The sequence below is a fragment of the Megascapheus bottae genome, chromosome 5 (genome assembly GCF_031878675.1).
Source record: "Megascapheus bottae isolate mThoBot1 chromosome 5, mThoBot2.hap1, whole genome shotgun sequence".
Classification (NCBI taxonomy): domain Eukaryota; kingdom Metazoa; phylum Chordata; class Mammalia; order Rodentia; family Geomyidae; genus Megascapheus; species Megascapheus bottae.
The window spans coordinates 68,567,432-68,591,451 of NC_143513.1; the positions used below are offsets into that span (position 1 = coordinate 68,567,432).

Here is a 24,020-nt window from a genome sequence, read left to right on the forward strand (position 1 = left end):
ACATATCTTGGTGTCACATAAAACAAATTCTCTTTAAAAAATAAGCCCACATACAAGCCTGATCTGGACTATGAAATTTCTGATGTATATTTTACTTGGAAGTAAAATATAGTTAGTAAAATATATAGAGATGAGAACACACTGTTGCATGGTAAGATGAAGTATACCAGTTACTAATGTTATTTTTTGTGTGTGTGTGTAGCTGTCCTTTATTCTGCCTAAGTATTAATACCCACATATGGCTCTGTTTGGTCTCTGTGGTCCAAGTATTGGTATTCCTCTTACTACTATTGTTTGTTGCCCTTGTACCGATCTGGGAGCAAAATCCCCTGTTCTACAACACTCGACTAAACAAGCAAAGTGGGTCTTAGGTGTCCGATCTGCTGCGACTTCTGTGCTTCCCCCAAGCAGTCATGCTGTATGTTTTGAAACTGATTTCATTTCTTCCTGATGTCTTCTCTGGGCTTACTTTACCTTATTTTAAACTAAGCCATCAAAACTTGCTGTAGCTTTTTTTTTCCTGCTGTATAGAACTGTAATTATGAATTTTTAAAAAATGAATTAAAAGTGATTTATAAGACTTTGGGGAAGGTGGGTTTGTTCACTCAGCTTTTATCTTGATTCGGTGAATGGTTATATATTTGTATGGTGAAAAACTTCATAAAAAGAAGGAAAATAAAAGCAAATAAAATAATTGATGAAATCATTGGAAAGATGTTTTTCGTTTTAAAGATTACCTTTGAAGCAATCACTAATGAAAATCAGCAGTTTGAATTTATGTAAAAATTTTTACAAAAAGTTCAGAGCAGAAATGTCTTTTACTTATGTGAAATTAAAAAGGCATATGTTTCTTTAAAAATACATATTTGTTACTGTTATACTACTGTGCTTCTGGTGTCTGTTTCCTGCTCTTTGAGTAAAGGAAGAACACATGGGTTCTGAATTCAGTCATCTACTTCCTCAAGTCACCTCTGTGGATTCAACATTAGCCTGTCTGTGTCCATGAGATAGTGGTGTTTGCTGAGAGAGAAACATGCCAAACATGTTTGACACAGATCTGAGAAAACAAAAGATATTCCTCTCTGCAGAGCAAACCTAAGGCTTTGAATGTGTTGATCAAGTGCTCTATCTCTGAGCAAGTCCCAAAGGAGCTTTGTTTATAGGTTTAGGTCCTAATTTCCTGTGTTATTCTCTCATTGTATTCTAAAATGGTTAACATTTCACATGGCACATAATATGGCATACAATTTTTGGATAATACAGAAGTTGTAATTACTCCAACTACAATCATAATCCCTGTTAACAGTTTGGTATGTTTCTTTCCAGTATTGTTCAAATTATACTTTTAGAAAAATTTAATGTGGTATTGTTTTTCTTCCAGTCCAAAAATAATGCCTCCTCAATGAGAGAGCTTGGAAAATACAGACCAACATAAAAGGAAAAACCAAAAAATCAGTCATTCATAATAACCACCCAAAGATAACTAACCACAATTAAAATTTGATGTCTTTCTTGTATGTTTCATGAACATAAAATTTTTCTTTACTAAAATTATATCATACTTTAATATTATTTTGTAACTTGTTCATTTATAATGTATTATGAAACATTTTGTCATGTTGACAAACACTGTTTACATACTTTTAAGAGTTCTGTAGAATATGAACATATTTAAGTATGTTTATTTAACATACTTAACTATCTCCCTATCATTGAACATTGAAAATATTCCTAATTTATTTTACCATTATAAATATTACTACCATAGTTAGTACCTTGTCAGTCCATCTTTCCATGCATCTATGATCATTTCTTTAGGAATAGATCACTAGAAGTGGAATAACTGGGTCGAAGGGTATGTACATTTTAATGCTTTTGATACATAAAAATGTCAAATTTTAAGCTAATAACTTGTTATATTCTGTGTTGTATTGCTAACTGTTTTTCTGTGTTGTCTTGTCTCCCTAATTAAAATATATGCTTGAGGGTAAGGGAACTTTCTTTGACTTGAATGTTATGTATCTTTTGACAATATGGTTTTCTTGTACTGTATTCAGGAGTCATCAACACATATCTTACTAATTCATAGCAGTGTTTCTTCAGCAGTTTGGGTGTTATAAACCCATAAATTAAAAATATGTATATGTAGATTTAGATATATAGACATATAGCTCTATCTACAATATAGACAAAGATATAGATAGATAAATTGGTCTAGGTCTACATGTATACATGTATATTTAGGGCAAGTATAGGCTTGCAAATGTTCTTTTTTTTCTAAGGAAAGATATTAAAGTAACACCATTTCCTAACACAGTCCTTTCATAAAATGAAGAATTCTTGATAATAAAAAGGTTCTAGGGGCCAGGAGTGTGGCCTAGTGGTACAATGTTTGCCTCTCATGCATGAAGCCCTGGGTTCGATTCCTCAGTACCACATACACAGAAAAAGCCAGAAGTGGTGCTGTGGATCAAGTGATAGAGTGGCTAGCCTTGAGAAGCCCAAGGATAGTGCTTAGGCCCTGAGTTCAAGCCCCAGAACTGGCAAAAAAAAAATTCTAGTCTGTAGAGGAAAGGCTAAATCTTTGAAGGGAATAGTTTTCTCATTTTGTGTAGGTCTGGTAATCTTTACTTAAGCCTAGCAGTGGGCAATAGATCAACATTTGGGAACCACTAACTTAAAATATTTGGAGGATTAAATGATGAACCCTTTTGCATGCTAAACAATTCTTCTTCTAACTTACAAGTGTCTTTTCCCCACAGTATTAAGCAAACAAGTTCAGATGACAGTGCAGAATTTGTGACCAGGCTCATAACTGTAATCCTAACTACGTAGGAAGCTAAGATCTGAGGATCATGGTTCAAAACTAGCCAGGGCAGGAAAAGCTAACGAGACTCTTATCTCCAATTAGCTACCAGAAAAGCTGGAAGTGTCACTATGGCTCAAGGGGTAGAGCACTAGACTTGAGCAAATTAGCTCAGGGACAGCACCCATGCTCTTAAGTTCAAGCCCCCAGGATTAGCACTAAAAAACAAAAAGAAAGTTTGTATATCCCAGTGTAAAAGTTCTTTAATAGACAAACTAGATCTTGCTGATGAATATTTCATGTGTTTCTAATTGCCCCAAATGAGAACCAGTCACTTTGTAGAAAATTTGAGACAGGATAAGTATGGTTTCAGAAAGAAGGCTGCCAGGGATAAGGATCCTCTTGGCCTACAGACTAAGGTTGGAGAAATAACTTTGTAAATGATAAGACACAGATATGGCTGCCCTTGGCCATCTGCCTATATTGATCATTTTCTATTGCCCTTGAATGAATGATATTATGAATATCTAATTGACCCTTGGCAGAAAAAAAGAATTCTTACTATTTGACTAGGTTTAAGTTTTGGCCCTGGCCTACAGTCACTTAATTTTCCTTTAGTGTCCTCACCATCTGCCTTGTTCACCAGAGCAGGAGCTCTAGGTTCTAGCATGAGACTCCAGGCTTGTTAGGTGCTTTACTAAATAAAGAATTATGACATAATATATGCCAATTAGGACATATTATGACAATTATGTCATCAACTTTAAACTCTGTGAAAACATTGTTTTATTATCGATAAGAACTGTCTTTGGCAAAATCAAAACTTGGGGGAGGAGAAAAAAATCACCCCATTTAATTGTATTGCTTTTCTCTTCTATGAAAAACAGTTCTAATTGGGGTTCCTTTAGAGCTGATTTGCTTCCTGGAAAGACTGTCCAATACTTCACCCCATAGAAATGCCCATATAGTAAATGTTTATTTGGTTATCATATAATTTTACATATAATAAGATCAATTTATTTTGTATTTAGAGGCTGGTGCCCATTGCTGTATAACTAATAAAAAAAGATGCCAAATCTTGAGGAGACCAAGAACTAGTTATTACTTTGGATATTCAGTGACTTAAAAATTGCTTTTAATAGTTTCTAAAGCTCCTGGTGGTTTTGCCACAAGATGGCAATGGTGGTTATTGAGTACACATACTAGTGAATCAGAATCCTGGGAAAAGTTGCATACAGTTGTTCATATTTTGGGGTATAAGAGTTGAAAACCTTCATTGCTGCTTATATATTGACTTAATTTTTACTTTCAAAACAGTTAAATGCTACTTTTCATCACTTCCTTTCTGTATTCAAGTATTGTTTTGTTTCCTGTTTTTTCTGTCTTTATAATACAGTAACTATGTATTATTTGCCATGTTTGTATGTGTCTGACTTATTGCTGATAATTGTGGTAACAGGTAAGAAGAAAATACGATGGGACCCAGTTAGGAGGCGCTTCATTCAGTCCTGTCCCATCATAAGGATCCCTAACAGGTTTTTGAGAGGTGGGTGATAACTAGCAAGAGATCTGTGCTTCATATGGGGTAAAGGGAATTTTGAATGAATTTTCTAAACTCAAAACTCTGTTGTTCTTTGTCTTAATAGCTAAAATTGGAAAAAGAGAAGTCTAGAATTTAGTTTTAAACTTATGTTTTATACTGACTGTTGGAACTGTGATGATAAATTTTGGGGAGTTAGAATCTCTTATGTTTATTAAATGGAAGAGGTAAATCATCTCACCAGTTTCAGTGGCATTCCACTGTAAACATATTAGAAAGAATTCTAAATAGTTTATAAAATATGAGTGGGAAAAATAGGATTACAGATACGATTCTAAGGGAGAAATAGAAAATTAATCTGTATAGTAGTATAAAATAAAAACCCACAAATAAGAGGGGAAAGTATTTAATATTTGCTGTAGCAAATATTATATAAAAAACATTTATAAATCAGTAGATTAAAAGCAAATGTCCACTAGAAAAAGTTAAATAGTCAACTCATGAAGAAGAAATGCCAAGAAATACAAAGACTAATGTTATAAATGTGACAGTTGTAACAAAAACAATCTTTACCTATTAGGTTGACAAAAACTAAAAATATGAATGCCCAGTGTTGGCAAATTTAAGGGAAAAGAAAACTTAAAAGTATTGAGCTTTGGGGCCAGGACTTTATACTAGTGACAGAGTGCTTGCCTAGCATTCACGAAGACCCAGGTTCAATTCCTCAGAACCACATGCATAGAAGAAGTCAGAAGTGTGGGCCGGGAGTTTAGCCTAGTGATAGAGAGCTTGCCTAGCATGCACGAAGACCTGGGTTCCATTCCTTGGTACTACATACATTGAAAAAAGCTGGAAGTGGTGCTGAGGCTCAAGTGGTAGAGTGCTAAGCCTTGAGAAAGTCCAAGGACAGTGCTCAGGCCCTGAGCCCAAGCCCAGGACTGGCAAAAAAGAAAAAAAAAGAAAAAGTCAGAAGTGGTGCTGTGGCTCAAGTGGTAGCCTTGAGAAAACCCAAGGACAGTGCTCAGGCCCTGAGCTCAATCCCAGGACTGGCAAAAAAAAAAAAAGCCTTGAGCTTTGATATAGCCTTTCCAGATTTAATTTGGCAAAGCGTATCAAACATAAAAATGAAGTCAGGTGGGTGTGGTGGCTCACACCTGTAATCCTAGCTACTCAGGAGGCTGCGATCTGAGGATCAAAGTTCAAAGCCATCCCAGCACAAAAGGATCTGAGACTTTTTTTTTTTTTCAGTCTTGGGCTTGAGCTCAGGGCCTGAGCACTGTCCTTGGACTTCCTCAAGGCTAGAACTCTACCACTTGAGCCTCAGTACCACTTCTGACTTTTTTCTATGTTTGTGGTACCTAGGAATTGAACCCGGGTCTTTGTGCATGCTAGGCAAGCACTCTACCACTAGGCCAAATTCCTGGCCCCAGAATCGAGACTCTTATCTTCAGTTAACCTCTAGAAAAATGGGAAGTGGGGCTTAGCTCAAGGGTAGAGCAATAGCCTTGAGCTGAAGAACACAGGGACAGTGCCCAGGCCGAGTTCAAGCCCTATGATCCACAAACCCTCCCCAAAACAACAACAAAGCCCCCCTAAAACATAAAAATGCCAGGCACTGGTGGCTCCTACCTGTAATTCTGATGAACGCAGTTCGAAGCCTGCCTAAGCAAGAAAGTCCATGAGACTCTTCAGTTTACCAACCAACCAACCAAACAAAAAGCAAATACAAAATAGAGTGGTGGCTCTAGTATAGAATACTAGTTTTGAGCAATAAAGCTCAGAGACAGTACCCAGGCCCCAAGTTGAAACACAGGAGTGGCACCAAAAATCAAAACAACAAAAAGGTTTTTTACATTATAGAAAGATGAGATTCTTCCTTACAGAAAGACCAGATTACTTCCACCTTTAATATTTTCAGTCAATACCTAATCCATATTGAAATGAAAAAAAAATATATATATATATATTAGAAAAGCATTAAAAACGGACGTATTATTCTACTTTTCTAGCTATAACAAATCGTAAGGTAAGCATGTATAATTTTATAATTTAGACTTTATTCAATTATTTATAAGCTAATGTGTATAGTTTTGATTGAAGAAATTAACACAAAGACCTAGGGCTGAGTGAAGGGGCTCAGGCCTGTAATCCTAGCTACTCCAGAGGGGTGAGATCTTAAGGATTGCAGTTCAAAGCCAGCCTGGGCACTAAAGACTGTGAGACCCTTATCTGCAACTGTGCTAGTTATTCTATGTCTAGTGCCCAGATTATTTAGATCCAAGCTCCAGAGAATGAAAAGTCTGAAACTAGGCCTAAACAGACCAACATAAGAAAAAAGATAGTGTGTTACTGTTAGCATCAATAGTATTACTGATAAAAATTAAGAGAGAATTTTAGTAGTATGTGACAGGAAAACCATTGTATACATGTAATTAGACATGCCAAGCAAGCATGTCTAATTCTATACCATATTTCCTTATTCTAATTTATAAACTAAAAATTCTAATTTCTTGATTTCTAATGAGAAGTTAACTTGGTCTGAAGGAGGCATAAATTAAAAACTTTAGTACCTAATAGTTAATATTATTTTTATTATAATTAATTATGTTTACTCAATATAAGAATAATTAAATAATTAGGATATAAAATGTAAAAAAATAACGTTTTAAAAACAAGGGCAATAGCGAAACAAGTGGTTATATCTGGATGGTGAGATTTTTGTTTTCTTTTATATAGTCTTTATATTTAAATTTTCTAATCATAGGCAAAAAAGATTATACAGGTAAGTTTTATACCATTGGTTACTTGTAAGCCCTAATTTAAACAATGGCTAGAAAAGCTGGTCATAAACAATTCTGAGAAGAGTGTGGTACAGCTGCAGTCAGTAGTAGCATTTTTAAGATCACCACTAGGTCCTGTCTTCTCACCATCTTTGACCAGTTTGGAGTATATGCAGCTGTTGACCCACGTATACCTTAGTAAATTTTCTCTACTACTGGAATGAAGTACTGTATAGGATCCTAGATGTTTTCTTTTGCCTCTTTAGTTGTTCATTGTTTCCTTCACTAGCTTCTTTCTTTCCACCCAGTGAAGGTGGGTTTTGCTCGTGTGTTCTGTCCTCCCCATCATCTCCTTTGGTTGTCACATTTATTAGATTTGGCTATCTTGGTTTATTCATTGTTCATTCTTTCATTATCTCAGTATTTCCTGAAATATCTACCAGGAATGATGCTGTAGAGGACCAGACAATTCTAGCATATTTGAGCTTAATTCTTTGTGATAAGGATCCCGATGAGGTGCCATGGGTGTGTGACATAGAGGAGAGGTTCCCAACTCACCTTGCAGGGGGGAAGGTGGGAAAAGAGGAGTGGACCTCAGGATGACTGTCCATAAGAGATATACTTAGTTAGAGGTTAGCAAGTGAGGGCTGGAATCTCAAACCACAGGCAGGGATCAAGTACCTTGAGCTCCAGGCATGGTGCTCTTAGAGGTCCGTAGGGTGTTAAGCCAGGTGTGTAAGAGGAGGAACTAATGATCCCAGATGGGGAAGGTACCAAGTGTTCATGATCAGATTTACTTTTGTTTTGTTCTTTTGTTGGTTGTGGGGCTTGTACTTTGGGCTTGGGCGCTGTCCCTGAGCTCTTCAGCTCAAGGCTAGTATTCTACCTCTTGAACCTTAGCACCATCTCTGGTTTTCTGGTGGTTAATTGGAGATAAGAGTCTCATGGATTTTCATGCCCAGGCTGGCTTTGAACCTTAATCCTCAGCTCTCAGCCTCCTGAGTAGCTAGGATTACAGGCATGAGCCACTGGCGCCCAGCCAGATTTGCTTTTGAAGCTAGGGAAGAGATTTAACTGGAAGACCAGTTGCAAGATGTTATTATTGATCTATTATCTATTATCATATATATTATTATTACAGATATCAAGGTAAGAGATGATGGAGCCTGAAATGAAGGTAGTTATTCAGAGAGTAAAGAATGAGTTTGAAATATGAGGATGTTGACTAGATGAGACTTCATTACTAACTGAATAGGAGGGAAGACAAAAATGTATTTCAGTTGTCTGTGTGGACAGTAGTGGTTAGATGGGTAGGTGATATGAGACTAGATAATGAACTTGATTTAATCTCAGCAAACTAATAATAAATCCTTAATCTAACATTTATTTCCAGGAAAAAAAACCCTCTTTGGTTCTTTAATATTAAGTCTAGCAGTTATTGCCAGAGAAATGTCTTTGGCAGGCTTGTGCCCCCTGCTTTCTGAGGGCACCATTCTCTGTGTGCCTACTGGTATCCACATTTATCACATGTAATTACAGTTGTTTCTTTCTTCTCTTGTCTGTGCTTCCTGTTAGATTGTGAGCTCCACAAGGGCAGGAACAGTGGATAGTGCCTTTCACTTCAAAGCAGAATGCATGTGGTTAGGAACATTACATGTGTTTGAGTTATATTGAATTATTAAAAGGCTGCTATTGGACTAGCATGGTTCCAAAACTTTAGTGCATTCTTAGTTTCTCTCTAGTGATGCTGACAAAGAATGTGAAAATGTGTTTAATGTTTTATTGAGTATTTTCCTCTCTTTTTTTTTCTTTTTGTTAACTTATTTATACTTTTGAAATAGCACTTTCAAGCCTTTTGTATTGGGAGTCCTTCATGTTATCACTATTGATAACTGCAAATGATTTCTTAACTAGGTCCTGCATCTTCTTAAAAGATATTTCTACCAATTAAAAGTGTGGTATTGAGCCAGGTACTGGTGGCTCATGCAATCCTAGCTACTCAAGAGGCTGAGATCCGAGGATCATGGTTCAAAGCCAACCCAGGCTAGAAACCACCAGAAAACTGGAAGTAGTACTGTGGCTCAAAGTGGCAGAGTGCTAGCTTTGAGCAAAAATTGCTCAGGGACCGCACACAGGCTCAGAGTTAAGGCCCTACAACTGGCTTAAAAAAAAAAAAAAAAAAAAAAAAAAAACCAAGAGAAATGTAACATCATTAACTAACAGAGAAGGCACAGCTTGTGCATTTTGTTTTTTTAAAATATGTTGATTTCGGGCTGGGAGTTTGGGCTAATGGTAGAGTACTTGTCTAGCATTCTCGAAGGCCCAGGTTCAATTCCCCAGTACCACATGCATAGAAAAAGCTGAAACTGGTGCTGAGACTCCAGTGGTAGAGCTCTAGCCTTGAGAAAGCCCGAGGACAGTGCGCAGACCCTGAGCTTAAGCCCAAGACTGGCAAAGGAAAAAAAAAGCAAATAGTTCATTTAGGTAGCATGTCTATGCTTGAGAAGACTTAATAAATTTTTAAAATCTGGAAAAAAAAAAAGTGGGGGCCGGGAGTTTGGCATAGTGGTAGAGTGCTTGCCTAGCATGCACGAAGACCCAGGTTCAATTCCTTGGTACCACATACTTGAAAAAGCCAGAAGTGGTGCTGAGGCTCAAGTGGTAGAGTTCTAGCCTTGAGAAAAATCCAAGGACAGTGCTCAGGCCCTGAGCTCAAGCCCAGGACTGGCAATAAATAAATAAATAAATAAAAATAAATTAAAAAAAAAAGTGTGATGGGGCCAGGAGTGTGGCCTAGTAATAGAGTGCATGCCCAGGGTACACAAAGCCTTGGGTTCGATTCCTTGGTACCACATATACAGAAAAAGCCAGAAGTGGTGCTGTGACTCAAGTGGTAGAGTGCTAGCCTTGAGAAAGCCTAAGAGCAGTACCCAGGCCCTGAGTTCAAGTCCTAGGACTGAACAAAAAAAAATTGTGGTATTCTGAAACCAGTGAGTTTCCATCATGGAGTAGGGAACTGGAAGTACTCATTTAACTTTCTCTACTTATCAGATAGCAATGAAAATGACAAAACAGACAAAGACAACACACAGAAAAAGGAGATGTCTGAATTCAGGCTCTGCCATTTGTCAATTGGGTAACCTTGGGCAAGTTGCTTGATCTTTTCTTTTTTAAATCTCACTTTCCTTATTTGTAAAATTAGGATGTGATAATAGTACCTATCTTATCAAATTATTATGAAGATTCAGAGAAACAATGTGTGCAAAGCCCTTAAGAGTATTTTACATTTAGCAAATGTTGAATTAATGTTAGCTGCTATTGTTATTATAATAACACCAGGATTTTGAAAATTTTCAGTGCAATCAAAAACAATTAGAACCATATTGGATGAGAAACCATACTGAATAAATGTAGTCTAGCTCCTGCCACATTAAGGAAAGTTTCTTTTTTTTATTTAATTTAATTAAATTTTTTTATTGTAATTAGTAAAAGGGTTACATGATATTTGCCAGATAGAAGGTGCATTAATTCACATACATTGATACCCTTTCACATGTCTTGGTACCCATTACCCTCCCCCCCATACCCCGCACTCGTCTTGGTTTTCCCCCCTTCCCTATCAAATTTCAAATAACCAAATACAAATAAATTCAATATATCAGATAACAATGTGAGATACTATAACAATATGAGATAACCAAGGGACAGCAAAGGAGATGAGAGACAACGTAGTATATTAAAGGACAACAATATCCTGGAGGTCCTTTCAATTAGCTTCATACTATATGGCCTTATGTATCAAGATTTTGCTCTATTGCAGATCTCTGCTAGTAGAGCCCAAGGTTTCTACTGATTATGACAAATGAGGGAAGCCATTGAGCCTAAGTTCCTTTGAGTCTGGCTCACTTCACTTAATATGATTTTTTCTAAGTCGGAAAGTTTCTTAGTAGGGATTTTTCTCGAAGCTTTTAAGCTTTGAGCAGCAGACTAGAGACAGCAGGTCTGGGGGAAGATGGAACTCAGGGCAATTAAATAAAAAACTGCCTGTGAAACAGTTCCTTTCCCTATGTCTCCCCTTCCTTCCTTCATATAAAGGGCTATGGCCATAACATTAGTTCCAGGGGTGAATCTGTGAGAACAAGGTCTAGTCAACCTAGGGCATTTGTCTTGAGGAAGGTTGGACAGTCTTGGTAAACACGGAGACCACACCACTTAGTGCCTTTGTTAATTAATGCCCACCAGAGACTGGATAAGGAGAGTAGAGTGGGAAGAGTAGAAAGAGTTCTCCATATATCAAAGACCATACCATCAAAATAAGATGTGCTTTACTTTAGCAGTAATAAGGAGAAATTACTTTTCTTTTTTTCATATATTTTTATTGTAATTAATAGAAGGGTTACATTATATTCACCAGATAGAAGGTGCATTACTTCACAAACATGGATACCTTTTCTCATGTCTTGGTCCCCATTTCCCTCTCCCCACCCCGTCCCTCATCTTGTTTTCCCCGCCTTCCCTATCCTATTTCAAATAACTAAATAAGCATACACACAATATATCAGATAATAAGGTAAAATACTGTAACAATATGAGACAACCAAGAGACAGAGATGAGAGATAGCATAGTACATTAAGGAGCTATAGTGACCAAAACAGCTTAGTACTGGCACAAGAACATGCCTGAAGACCAATGGAATAGAATTGAGGACCCAGATATTAACCCACAGATCTCTGGCCACCTAATCTTTGATAAGGGAGGCAAAAAAATAGAATGGAATAAAGACAGCCTCTTCAACAAGTAGTGCTGGCAGAACTGGTTAAACACCTGCAGAAAATAAAGTTGGATCCTTCTTTGTCACCCTGTACCAGGATTAACTCCAAATGGATCAAAGACCTGGAGGTAAAAGTAGATACACTGAAAACTTTACAAGAAGGAATAGGAGATACACTAGGTCTCCTTGGCACAGGTCGAAACTTTCTTAATAAGGACCCAGAAACAATAAATCAGAGAAAGTCTGGATAAGTGCTTTTCTTTTTATACTTGTAAAGTGAAACCTATCTGACAGTGCCCTATTTAACCTGCAGACACCCACAAGAGGGCTTCTCATTTGGAGGTTTTAGAGACAGAGTAATACAACTGTTAAGGAAATATGAATTTTTTTAAAAGAAGTATAATCAATGTAGTACTTCCATTTTATTAATATGGATGGGTGATCAAATTTTGCCAGATGTTTGAGGGAAACTAAACTTGGAAGAGGGTGCCAAGATGAACATATATCACAGTTGCCTATGGTAGAGACAGCACTGTGGAACACTATGATGCTCTAATCGTGAATGCTCACAGAGCCAGGAGTGAATTGTATAAGTCTAGCTGCCTAGATAAAAGTACTAAATGCTTTGGTCTACCCATGGTCCTAGGTGCTTATGAGATAAAGGTAGAAGGATTGTTTGAGTCTAGGAGTTCAAGACCAGCTAAGGCAACATAAGAAGGTGCCATATATATGTATATATATTAAGATAATGATCAACAAGGTATTTCTACAGTTAACAATTGATTGCTGAAATAAAAGCTCATTTGAAAGTTAAATAATAGTTTTACATAGAGTTTATTTGTGAAATTAAGGTAGAAGAAATAAGCGGAGCCATGAAATAAAAAGATCAACAGAAAATCTATGAGGAAAACCATGCTTTGAGCATAGATCTTTAGTGATTCCCTATCAACTTATTAGAAGTTATAGAAGGAGAGAGCAGAGTATAGAAGGGAAAAAATAGGGGCCGGGAGTTTGGCCTAGTGGTAGAGTGCTTGCCTAGCACGCACGAAGACCCGGATTTGATTCCTCAGTACCACATACATAGCAAAAAGCCGGAAGTGGTGTTGAGGCTCAAGTGGTAGAGTGCTATCCTTGAGAAAGTCCAAGGACAGTGCTCAGGCCCTGAGCCCAAGCCCAGGACTGGCAAAAAAAATAAAAATAAAAAATAAAAAATAAAGACTTGTTTCCCTTACTGGAGAAAGATGTTTGAGTTTTCATTTACAAGGGCTGCAGTTGGAAAAAATTCAGAAACAAACAAAAAGTGCCTTCTTGTATGTTACCGAAATATTTATGAGTCTAGAGGTAGAACAGATGTTGTATAGAAAAACGTAAGATGGGGGTTGGAAGTTTGGCCTAGTGGTAGAGTGCTTGCCTAGTGTGCACAAAGACCCAAGTTGGATTCCTTGGTACCACACACAGAAAAAAAGTTGGAAGTGGTGCTGTGGCTCAAGTAGTAGAGCTCTACCCTTGAGGTAAGTCCAGGGACAGTGCTCAGGCCCTGAGTTAAAGCCCCTGATTGGCAAAAAAAAAAAAAAAAAGATTGAGGAGCAGGCTGTCATTGGGTTCCTTGAAGATAAGTAAGTGCTTGAATGTAAGTTCTGCACTCAGCCTCACTAATATTTAAGAAGGGAGTCAAAAGACATAAGAACTCTGGGGAAATTTAGTTGAAGAGGTACTTCCAGGAAAGTATAAAGTATCGAAGAAAGGTAGAGGATAAGAAGCAGTATGCAGGCCGGGAGTTTGGCCTAGTGGTTAAAGTGCTTGCCTAGCATGCACAAAGACCCGGGTTCGATTCCTTGGTACCACATACATAGAAAAAAGTCAGAAGTGGTGCTGAGGCTCAAGTGGCAGAGCTCTAGCCTTGAGAAAGTCCAAGGACAGTGCTCAGGCCCTGAGCCCAAGCCCAGGACTGGCAAAAAAAAAAAAAAAGAAGCAGTATGCAAACACACTTCTAAGACTCAGAGTTACATCTAAATAATGGTATCACTAAGAATACTATAGTTGTTGAAGAGTTTCTAAAAAATATAAAGGGAGGATATAAGGGGCCGGGAGTTTGGTCTAGTGGTAGAGTGCTTGCCTAGCATGCACAAAGACCTGGGCTTGACTCCTTGGCACCACATACATAGAAAAAGCTGGAAATTGTGCTATACCTCAAGTGGTAGAGCTCTAGCCTTGAGAAACCCCAAGGACAGTGCTCAGGCCCTGAATTCAAACTCTGGCAAGAAAATAAATAAATAAATAAATAAATAAATAAATAAAATAAAATATAATTTGGGGCTGGGATTTTGGCCTAGTGGTAGAGTGCTTGCTTAGCATTCACAAAGACCCAGGTTCAATTCCTCAGTACCAAATACATAGAAAAAAGCCAGAAGTGATGCTGTGGCTCAAGTGGTAGAGCTTTAGCCTTGAGACATTGCTCAGGCCCTAGGTTCAAGACAGGACTGGCAAAGGAAAACAAAAAATATATATAAAGGGAGGATATAGATATGTATGTACATATACATATATTTATTTTTTTAAATTTTTTATTGTAATTAATAAAAGGGTTACATGATATTTGCCAGATAGAAGGTGCATTAATTCACATACATTGATACCCTTTCACACGTCTTGGTACCCATTCCCTCCACCCCCTATACATATATTTCTATAACTAAAATTAAATTAGGAGTACTAAGGGCCTTTTAGGGTTGTTTTGTTTTAAACTATACAGATGTGAGCTCTATTTGCTAAAATATAATTTCAGATAGTATGAAAGTATACAGGGTGAAAAGTGAGGTCACGATAAAGCAGATTATAAAAGAAATACAAATGGTCTTAATAGACCCATTAGCCCATAAGATCAGGGAAATGAAATTTAACCTGGCATCAATCTGATGAATATAGCCATCAGATGATCACAAATGAACAGGTTAAAGTGAGAAGGAAGCAGAGTCCCTTTAGGCTGGGCACTGGTGGCTCACTCCTGTAATCCTAGTTACTCAGGAGGTTATGATCTGAGGATCATGGTTTAAAGCCAGCTGTGAGACTCATCTCTAGTTAACCACCAGAAAACTGGACGTGGTGCTGTGGCTCCAAGTGGTAGAGCACTGGTGACCGGTGTTGAGCTGAAGAGCTTAGGGACAGTGCCCTAGGCCCAGAGCTCAAGCCCCATGACTGACTCTCCCCGCCCCCCCCCCAAAAAAAGTCGTGATTATTCATGTCTGAGATCCCAGCCCTTGAAAGGCCGAAGCTAAAGGATTTCTAGCTTAAGGTTAACTTGGGTTACACAGCAAGATCTGGTTCCAAAAAGTCAGAAAAAGAAAAAGGAAAAAAGGAGAGTCACTTCATACATGTTTCTGGGAAACAAACTGAAAGAAAAAGAGACACAGATAAGAAAAGGAGGGAGAGAAGAAATACTTTTCTTATACTTACGTGGAATTACAAACTGGCCCAGATTCTTTGGAGCTCTGTACAATATTTTATCTGTATCCATTTTAAATGTGTGTTCCTTTGACTCAGAAATTTGTTCAGACAGACTCATACATTTACATATGAATATATAGAAGAATTTCTTAGCAGTGTTATTTGTACTAATGGAAACATTGAAAAGAACCTAATTATCTGTTACATTAAATCAGGTAGTTTCTTTTGGTCTTTGGACTAGAAATTAAAACCTGTTTCCCTACTTACTCCTTGGTATCAAGAGCATGTATTGTGATTTGAAAGAGAAGATGACTCAGATATCAGTGGCACATATCCCCTAGCCATATGGACCTTTCTGGATATTAAGAGTTTATTTCTACAAGGAGAGTAAATCAGTATACAAAAAAGATAATCTGCACTCCTATGTTTATTACAACACTGTTCACAGTATCAAACCAATGGAGTCAGCTGAGGTACCCAGTACAGATGAGTGGATAAAGTTGACTTTGTCTCTCTGTCTGTCTCTGTCTCTCTCTCTGTGTCTCTCTGTCTCTGTCTATCTCTCTTTGGAGTATTATGTAATCATAAAGAAAATAAACTCATTTTCAGTAGAGTAGATAGAATTGGAGGATATCATATTGAGTGAAACAGACCATGCTCAAAAAACCAAAATATTTTAGCCTGTATGTAGAAGCTAGACCTGTATGCATATTATATGTGTGGTTAAACATAGAACTTTAAGTTTTAGCTAAAGGGCTTCTTAGGAGGAGAATGGAAAGGGAAAAGGAAAAAAAATAGTGAATAAGTTTGAGATACACTGCAACTCTAGATGAAAACATCATAAAGAGGTACTAGTGAGGGGGCTGGGCTAGCGAGGGTGAAAGAAAATGTAGCTGAAGTAGATTATTGGCATGCATGAAAATAGAACAGTGAAACTTGTTGAAATTGTATTAGTAAGGGGTAGGGTAATGGAGAGTGAGAGAGATTGATTGGAATACTTTGTGTACATGTATGCAAATGTCACAGGGAAGTCTCTCCTGTATAGCTAATAAAAAATATTTACCTCTAATAGGTCCAGTTTTCCTTTTTTACTTCTGCATTTCTAATGGAAGTCCAGAACCAGATAAACCAATTCTGTGGAGAGTTTTATTAGCATAAGTAATTATAAGAAAAGAGATTTCTACATGGAGATTTGGGAAAAGGATTCAGAAAGCTACTTTAGACTAAAACCCAATTTCATTTTGTCAAGGTTGAGAGCGTGTGCTATATTCTATATCATGGAAATTAATGCTTAGTTTCCATAGCATTTACCCCTGCAATTTCCCATGATTTATTCAAAATGGAATGGGTTCCTAATATATTAGTCACTCTTGGGCTATAAATATGAGAAAGAAATCTGTAGTTCCTGACTGAGAGAGAAAGGGAAGTAAAGTTACCCCTGACTTCCTGCTGTAAGGTTCCTTTCAGGATGGAGAGACAGGAGTAGGGAAAGGGGGAGGGAGAAGAAAGAGAGGGAGAATGTGCGTAGGGGTGTGTGTGTGTGTGTGTGTGTGTGTGTTTACCTTGTGCTTGCTAGGAACTCTACAACTGAGCTACATCTCCAGCCCATTTTTAAAATTTTTTATTTTATTGGGATAATTTATAGAGGGGTTACAGTTACGTTCATCAGGTAGTAGGCATTGCTTCTCACACATTGATACCCCTTCTCATGTTTTTGCCCTGTTTCCCTCCACCCACCCCTGTAGCCCATTTTTGTGCTGATGTTTTTGTTTTGATGGCACAGTAATTTGAACTTAGGGTCTTTGTGCCTGTTAAGCAGGTGCTTTCCAACTCGAGGTATTATGCCACTCCCTTTGGGCTTACTTGGTTATTTAATTTTTTTATTATTATAAAGGTGATGTACAGAGGAATTGCTGTTTCATACATCAGGTAAAGAGTATATTTCTTTTTGGAAAATGTCATCCCTTCCTTTGTTCTCTTCCAGTTTTCCACTCCTGTCCCCACCTGACCTTGCTCAGCCATTGGTTGAGATGGAGTTTTTCAAACTTTGATGCTCAGGCTGGCCTTGAACTGTGACCCTCCAGTCTCTGCCTCCCAAGTAGCTAGGATTATAGTATGAGGCACCAGTGCCCAGCTAGGTTATTTAATATTTATCAAACAAAAATCAGATTCTTTTATCTAGTCATTTAGTTTGCATCAGTTATGAGATTATTAACAAGACAGAAGTTGGTTAGATCATCACTGTCTGACTGAAATAGTATGTGAAGCATAGAACTGATACACTTTTTTTTTTTTTTTTTGCCAGGGCTTGAGCTCAGAGCCTGGACACTGTCCCTTGAGCTTTGTCAAGGCTAGCACTCTACCACTTGAGCCTTAGCACCACTTACAGTTTTTTTTTGTATATGTGGTACCAAGGAATTGAACACTGGGCTTCATGCATGCTAGTCAGGCACTCAATCAGTAGGCCACACTTCTGTCTGAAAGCATAGAATTGAAAGTTTTGTTTATTTCTATTTTTTGATCAGTTATGGGGCTTGAACTCAAGGCCTGGGGACTGTCCCTGAGCTATTTTGCTCAAGGCTATCACCATTTTGAGCCACAATTCCACTTCCAGTTTTTGAGTGGCTTAGTGGAGATAAGATTCTCATGGGGACTTTTCTGCCTGGGCTGGCTTTGAACAATCATCCTCAGATTTTAGCTTCCTGAGTAGCTAGGGTTACAGGAATGAGCTACCAATGCCTGGCAGAATGGAAAGTTTTGTAGTAGCTATATTAAAAAAGATAAAAAACTGAAGTTAATATTCATATAATTTATATAGGTAATATTTTATATATTTTATTATATATAAATGATATATTATTATTTATTTACGATAAAGTATCATGTCTATAATTTTATGGACATATTCAAATAATCAGTCTTAAAAAGTAGTAATTTGAGGGGCTGAGAGGTTGGCCTAGTGGTAGATTGCTTGCCTAGCATGCATGAAGACCCAGGTTCGACTCCTCACTACCACATACATAGAAAAAGCTGGAAGTGGTGCTGTGGTTCAGGTGACAAAGTCTAGCCCTGAGAAAAGCCCAAGGACAAGTGGTGCTCAGGCCCTGAGTTCAAGTCTCATGACTGGCAAAAAAAAAAAAAAAAGTAAGCCGGGCACAGTGGCTCATACCTGTAATCCTAGCTACTCAGGATCCTGAAATCTGAGGATCGAGGTTCGAAGTCATCCCAGGCACTAAAGGACATAAGACTCATTATCTCCAATTAATGACTAGAAAATGGGAAGTGGGCTGTGGCTCAGGGGTAAGGTGATAGCTCTTCAGCTCAGGGACAATGCCCAGGCCCAGAGTTTAAGCCCCATAACCCACAAAACAACAACAACAAAAAGTAATAATTTGAGATTTCTATTGAGTTTGAATTGAATTTTTGAAATCCAGTTGGTTTTTGACATTTTAGAGACATCTCAGCTTGGACCAGCCATATTTTAAGTATCGAAAAACCATCTGTGAGCAGGGCAGTGGCTCACACCTGTAATCCTAGCTGATACTCAGGAGGCTGAGATCTGAGGATCACAGTTCAAAGCCAGCTGCAGCACCGAAGTCTGAGAGCCTCTTATCTAATTAACCACTAGAAAACCGGAATTGGCTCTGAGTCTCAAGGGGTAGGGTCGTAGCCTTGAGCTGAAGAGCTGAGGGACAGAGTCCAGGCCCTGAGTTCAAGCCCCAACCCCCTCCCCTCAAAAAAAACCCCCCAAAACCCCATCTGTGGCTAGTGCCTACTGTGTTAGACAGGATGGAGCTAGAATATAATAAGCTCAAGAGGACAATAATTGTCTCATTGTAACCCCACACCTGGCAGTCAGTCTAACATAGTGCACAGCTGGCAAACAGTAATTTTTTTTTACTTAATGAGTGAACAAGTTAATGAATTTTATATAAAATTGACTCAGCATGTACCTATGTAAATCAGTTGTATTTGCCACACAAATAGTTGATGGAAAACTTATAACACTTTCCCTATTGTAGAGCCATGTAGGAAAAATTGTAGAACATATTGTATTTCTTTTTATTTGTTCTAACACAGCTTTGAAATTAGTCTGCTGGCTCCAGGCAGTACAGCAAATACCATTATAGAGATTTTTTTTTTTTTTAGAGTTCATGTCTATTGATAATAGTAACTCTATTTTAGTATGAGATCGGATCTCACTATATGGTCAGGCTAGGTTCAGACTCTTGACATTCTTGTCACAGCTTCCTGGGTGTTGGGATAGGCATGTGTTACTATACTTGGTTTGTTTCCCTTTTGTTTTGATTTTTTAATTTGTTTTTTGAAATTAGGTCTTATACAGCCCAAGCTGGCCTCAAATTAGTGTTTCTCTTGCCTTAGGTTTATCTTATTAATGAATAAGCATTTGTGGCTGAAAAAGATCATGTCATGGGGGAGGGAGGGTGGGAGGAAAAAAACTGGGAGAAAATGAGAAAAGAAATATGCTCATTACCTGATTTATATAACTGTAACCCTTCTGTACATCACCTTTACAATAACTAATAAAATCGATATTTCATGGCCCGGGAGTTTGGCCTAGTGATGGAATGCCCGCCTGGCAAGCACGAAGACTCATATACATAGAAAAAGCCAGAAATGGTGCTGTGGTTCAAGTGGTTAGAGCTCTAGCCTTGAGAAAACCCAAGGACAGCACTTAGACCCTGAGCTCAAGCCCTGGGATTGGCAAAAAAAAAAAGATATTTCATAATCCTCACCCTTGTTCATTCCCATCCCTACTGCCTTTTTCCCTCCCTCCTTTCTCCCCTTATTGCTAGAGATTGAAACAAAGCCCTTGCATGTACTAAGCACACCGTCTGCCCCTGAGCTACATCTCCCTTCAACATAACAATATCCACTGCTGCCAGTGAGAGAATTGAGCAATGTTTTGGTCATTCCTGTCACTGTTTACTTTGACCTAGGGTTAAAGTTAATAAAACTTTAGGCCTGTTTTGTTTTTAAGCTGTTGTGGATGATGCAGGATAGTTGTGATATAGGATAGTTGTGATACATGATCTTTGCCCTTGAGTAGCTTATTAGCTGTTTGGAGAAGGAAAACAAATTGATGAAATAGAAAAATGCAAATTAGTTCATTTTCAACTTTGTTCAATGTTTTCTGTATTCCCTAGGCTTGGTTATATATAGAAAGGCAAATATAGATCATTTCTCTTCCCTCAAATAGCTTATAGTCTCCTGGAAAATAGATAAACTACTGAGTGTGTTTAACATAATTGGAGTAAATCTGTGAAAAACAGTAATAATATCCCCATGTGCAGATGAGAACACTGAGAGTGAATGAAATTTAGTGGCTTGTTCAAGGTAGCAGTTACAGAGAACTTGGATTCAAACCCAGACATAGTGTTTGCTTGATCTGCCACATTGTTCTTCAGAGTTTCCAGAGTCCTAGAAAGAGGCAAAGCTCGTCATTTCAGGTAAATAAATCACAGTACATTGGTAAATTTGCCCACCAGTAGAGCTTTCTCTGATATTTCACTCATATTTACATAGTTATGGAACAATCATCTTACAAATTATACATATCACTCTTATTGGTGAGTAGTATAATACTGAACTGGAAGGGTTATAGGGCTTTATTAATGAGCATGGTCTAGAGGAATTTCTCCCACTGGCGACTAAGGGTAGGAACTCTAGGCCAAGGTGTAAAGGAAGGACTAGCCTTTGGTCAGCAGAGAGGCTGACTTAATAGATGGTAGTGCATGTGAGAGATAAGAGGGTCAACTAGGAGGGCTACGAAATGCAGGGCCCAGGACTTCAGCAATAAGGAACCATCAAACTCTTTTTAGGATCGTGGAACTGACTTGGACCAGGATGACTCATTGATTCATTGTTGTTTGTTTTTTTATTTGCTCTATTCTGTGTGTAATTTCTTTTGAGTTCTATTTTAAAAGTGTACCCTAGAAAGTGGTTTTTCTAATTTTATTTTTGGTATAAAACCTTATTAGGTTGGTCATGAATGTTTATTTGTGGAGCACATGTTTCTTTTAGGTTTCTAATGTCATAAATATTAACATCATCATAGTATGTATTACTAATGAAGAAGTAGATCAGTCCTTGGGGTATCAAGGCAACCCTAGCAGCATCTTATTCCATACCATATATGTTGATGATCATTGGTAGCTATGTAAGGGTTTGTGCAGACTAGTACAAAAATCATAATAATACTTCAAATAATGTAAGGTTTTATTTTGTTCTTTTACTTTAAAATAACAAAGTAATTTTTCACCAACTAGTTGATGTAATGTAAACTTTGGAAGGGGCTTGGGATGTAGCTCAATGGCAGAGTGCCTGCTGGATACATGTGAGACCTAGATTTGATTCTTAGCACCAGGATGGGCAGGGGACACTTAACAAAGCTTTGAAATCTAAATTATATAAAGTGCTTTTCTTAATGTTTTTAGTAGAGAGACATGCTCTTTGAGATAAATATAAGGCTCTTCTTTGCTAAATAAAGATTTGGAATGGTATTTAAATTTGAAATTTTGCTAGGACCCCTTGAGAACCAGTTTTCCTTTTAAGTGTACACTTACATATTGTGGAAGAATTATAGACTTTATGTGTATGTGTTTTTATTTATACATTACTCATTTACATTTGTGATTATATTTATGTAGTTCTCTGATATTCACCGTTTAATTTGGTTTGCCTATTTTTTTCTCCTCCAAAGAAATAAGAAAATTTGTCCTGTTAGTTTTTGAATTACTAAATCTCTCCTCTTTCATTTCTTGAAAATCCAAGTTATCAGCCATTTTCTTGAGGTTATATCATGCTATGTTGACTCCCTTGGGAAAAATATATTCATAGTCCTTAAAATTTAAAAGTATTCCTATAAAATAAAAATGGGACTAGCTTCTTAAAATCTTTAGTATGTGTGAGTGCATGCAGTATCCTAGGCAAATAAAAAGCAATCCATGTTATGAATCCTCCTTGATTTCCTGTTAAAGCTCAAAGCTCAAATGGTTTGTTATTAATGTGGTTTGAGAGTATGCGGGACCACTTGTGGAGACCTGCCCTCTTCTTTTCTAGGCCATCGACCTCCCCCTGCTCGCAGTGGACATCGTTGTGTGGCAGATAATACCAACCTCTATGTGTTTGGAGGTTATAACCCAGACTATGATGAATCGGGAGGACCAGATAATGAAGACTACCCTCTCTTCCGGGAGCTTTGGCGGTATCATTTTGCAACAGGCGTCTGGCATCAGATGGGCACTGATGGCTACATGCCCCGAGAGTTGGCATCTATGTCACGTAAGTTCAAGGAGTCCTAGACTTTTCACTTTATGAACTACTTGAGAGGTCAGATTCATTGTTACTAGTTCCTTGTTAATGGCTTATAATATTGTAATCATTTTAAGCTGATTAGATAAGCATTTTACTATAGTGATAATATAATATGGTGATCCAGAATCATTTTGGTCTTGAATTTGTTTACTATTGGATTGTCAGGTAAGTTTTTAGTTTTAACTTGATTAAAATGAAGTGTTTTTAATATAAACTTTTGTGTATATTCTAGACAAACTGTAGTCAGAGATCAAAAAATAGGGTTATGACAATGACAATAACTAGCCCTTGAGTCATTTATTTCCTATAAATGTTGTCTATTTAATCCTTATGATGCTATGATTGCCATTGTACAAATGAAGAACTTGTGGCTAGGAGAGGTCCTAGGGTGATGGCAAAGGGTGCAAGCTCTGCAGCTAATTGCCTGGGATTGAATCCATGCTTTGCAAAGGAAACCCTGGAAAATCACTTCCTGCCTCTGTTTTATCATCTGTAAACATGAAGAAGGGCTGAGAAGGTAGCTTAGTGGTAGAAGTACAGTGCTTGTCTAGCATGCATGAAGCTGTGGGTTTGATTCCTCAGTTCCATGTAAACAGAAAAAGCCAGAAGTAGTGCTATGGCTCTAGCCTTGAGCAAAAGAAGCTCAGGAATAGTGCCCAGGCTCTGAGTTCAAGCCCTAGGCACTGCCAAAAAAACAAATGGGGAGGGCTTAGTGGTAGAGTGCTTGCCTGGCATGCATAAAGCCCTGGGTTTGATTCCTCAGCACCACATACACAGAAAAGTGTTGTGGCTCAAGTGGTAGTGTGCTAGCCTTGAGCACAGAGAGGCTCAGGGACAGGGCCCAGATTCTGAGTTCAAGCCCTAGGCCCAGCCTAAAAAAAGAAGAAGAGAAGGAGGAGGAGGAGGAGGGGTGGGAGGAGGAAGAGGGAGGAGGAGGAGGAGGAGAAGAAAAAAAAAGAAGAAGATGGCTGGGAATGTGTCTTAGTGGCAGAGTGCTTGCCTAGCTTGACCCTAGGTTTTGTTCCCAGAAACACACACACACACACACACACACACACACTGAAGATAGTAAAAATATTTCCACCATGTAGAGTTGCTGTGAATGTTAAGTTAGGGAGGTTTTGTTCCCAGAAACACACACTGAAAATAGTAAAAATATTTCCACCATGTAGAGTTGTTGTGAATGTTAAGTTAGGGAGGTTAACAAGCTTTACTGAGGTGATAATGAAATTTAAACCCAACCCATACTGGTTCTATAGCCAGGCTGTTGATTACTATATGATATCAATTAAAGAACTGGTTAAAAAAACAAAAAGCTATTGAAAGAATACAAAGGCACT

The 24,020-nt window shown here is 37.8% G+C and overlaps 1 protein-coding gene across 3 annotated transcripts in view; it reads left to right on the top strand.

The window, feature by feature from the left end:
• Window positions 1-24,020, top strand: part of Klhdc10 (kelch domain containing 10) — a 53,084-nt gene that overhangs the window by 15,262 nt on the left and 13,802 nt on the right. For 2 of the 3 annotated variants that reach the window (XM_090333291.1, XM_090333292.1), the window contains exon 2: window positions 22,426-22,647. In XM_090333291.1, coding sequence (XP_090189417.1) covers window positions 22,426-22,647 — 222 coding nt within the window. Of the gene's footprint in view, window positions 1-4,265; window positions 4,353-22,425; window positions 22,648-24,020 lie in introns of all 3 variants that reach the window. The other variant, XM_090333290.1, reaches the window with a different exon arrangement.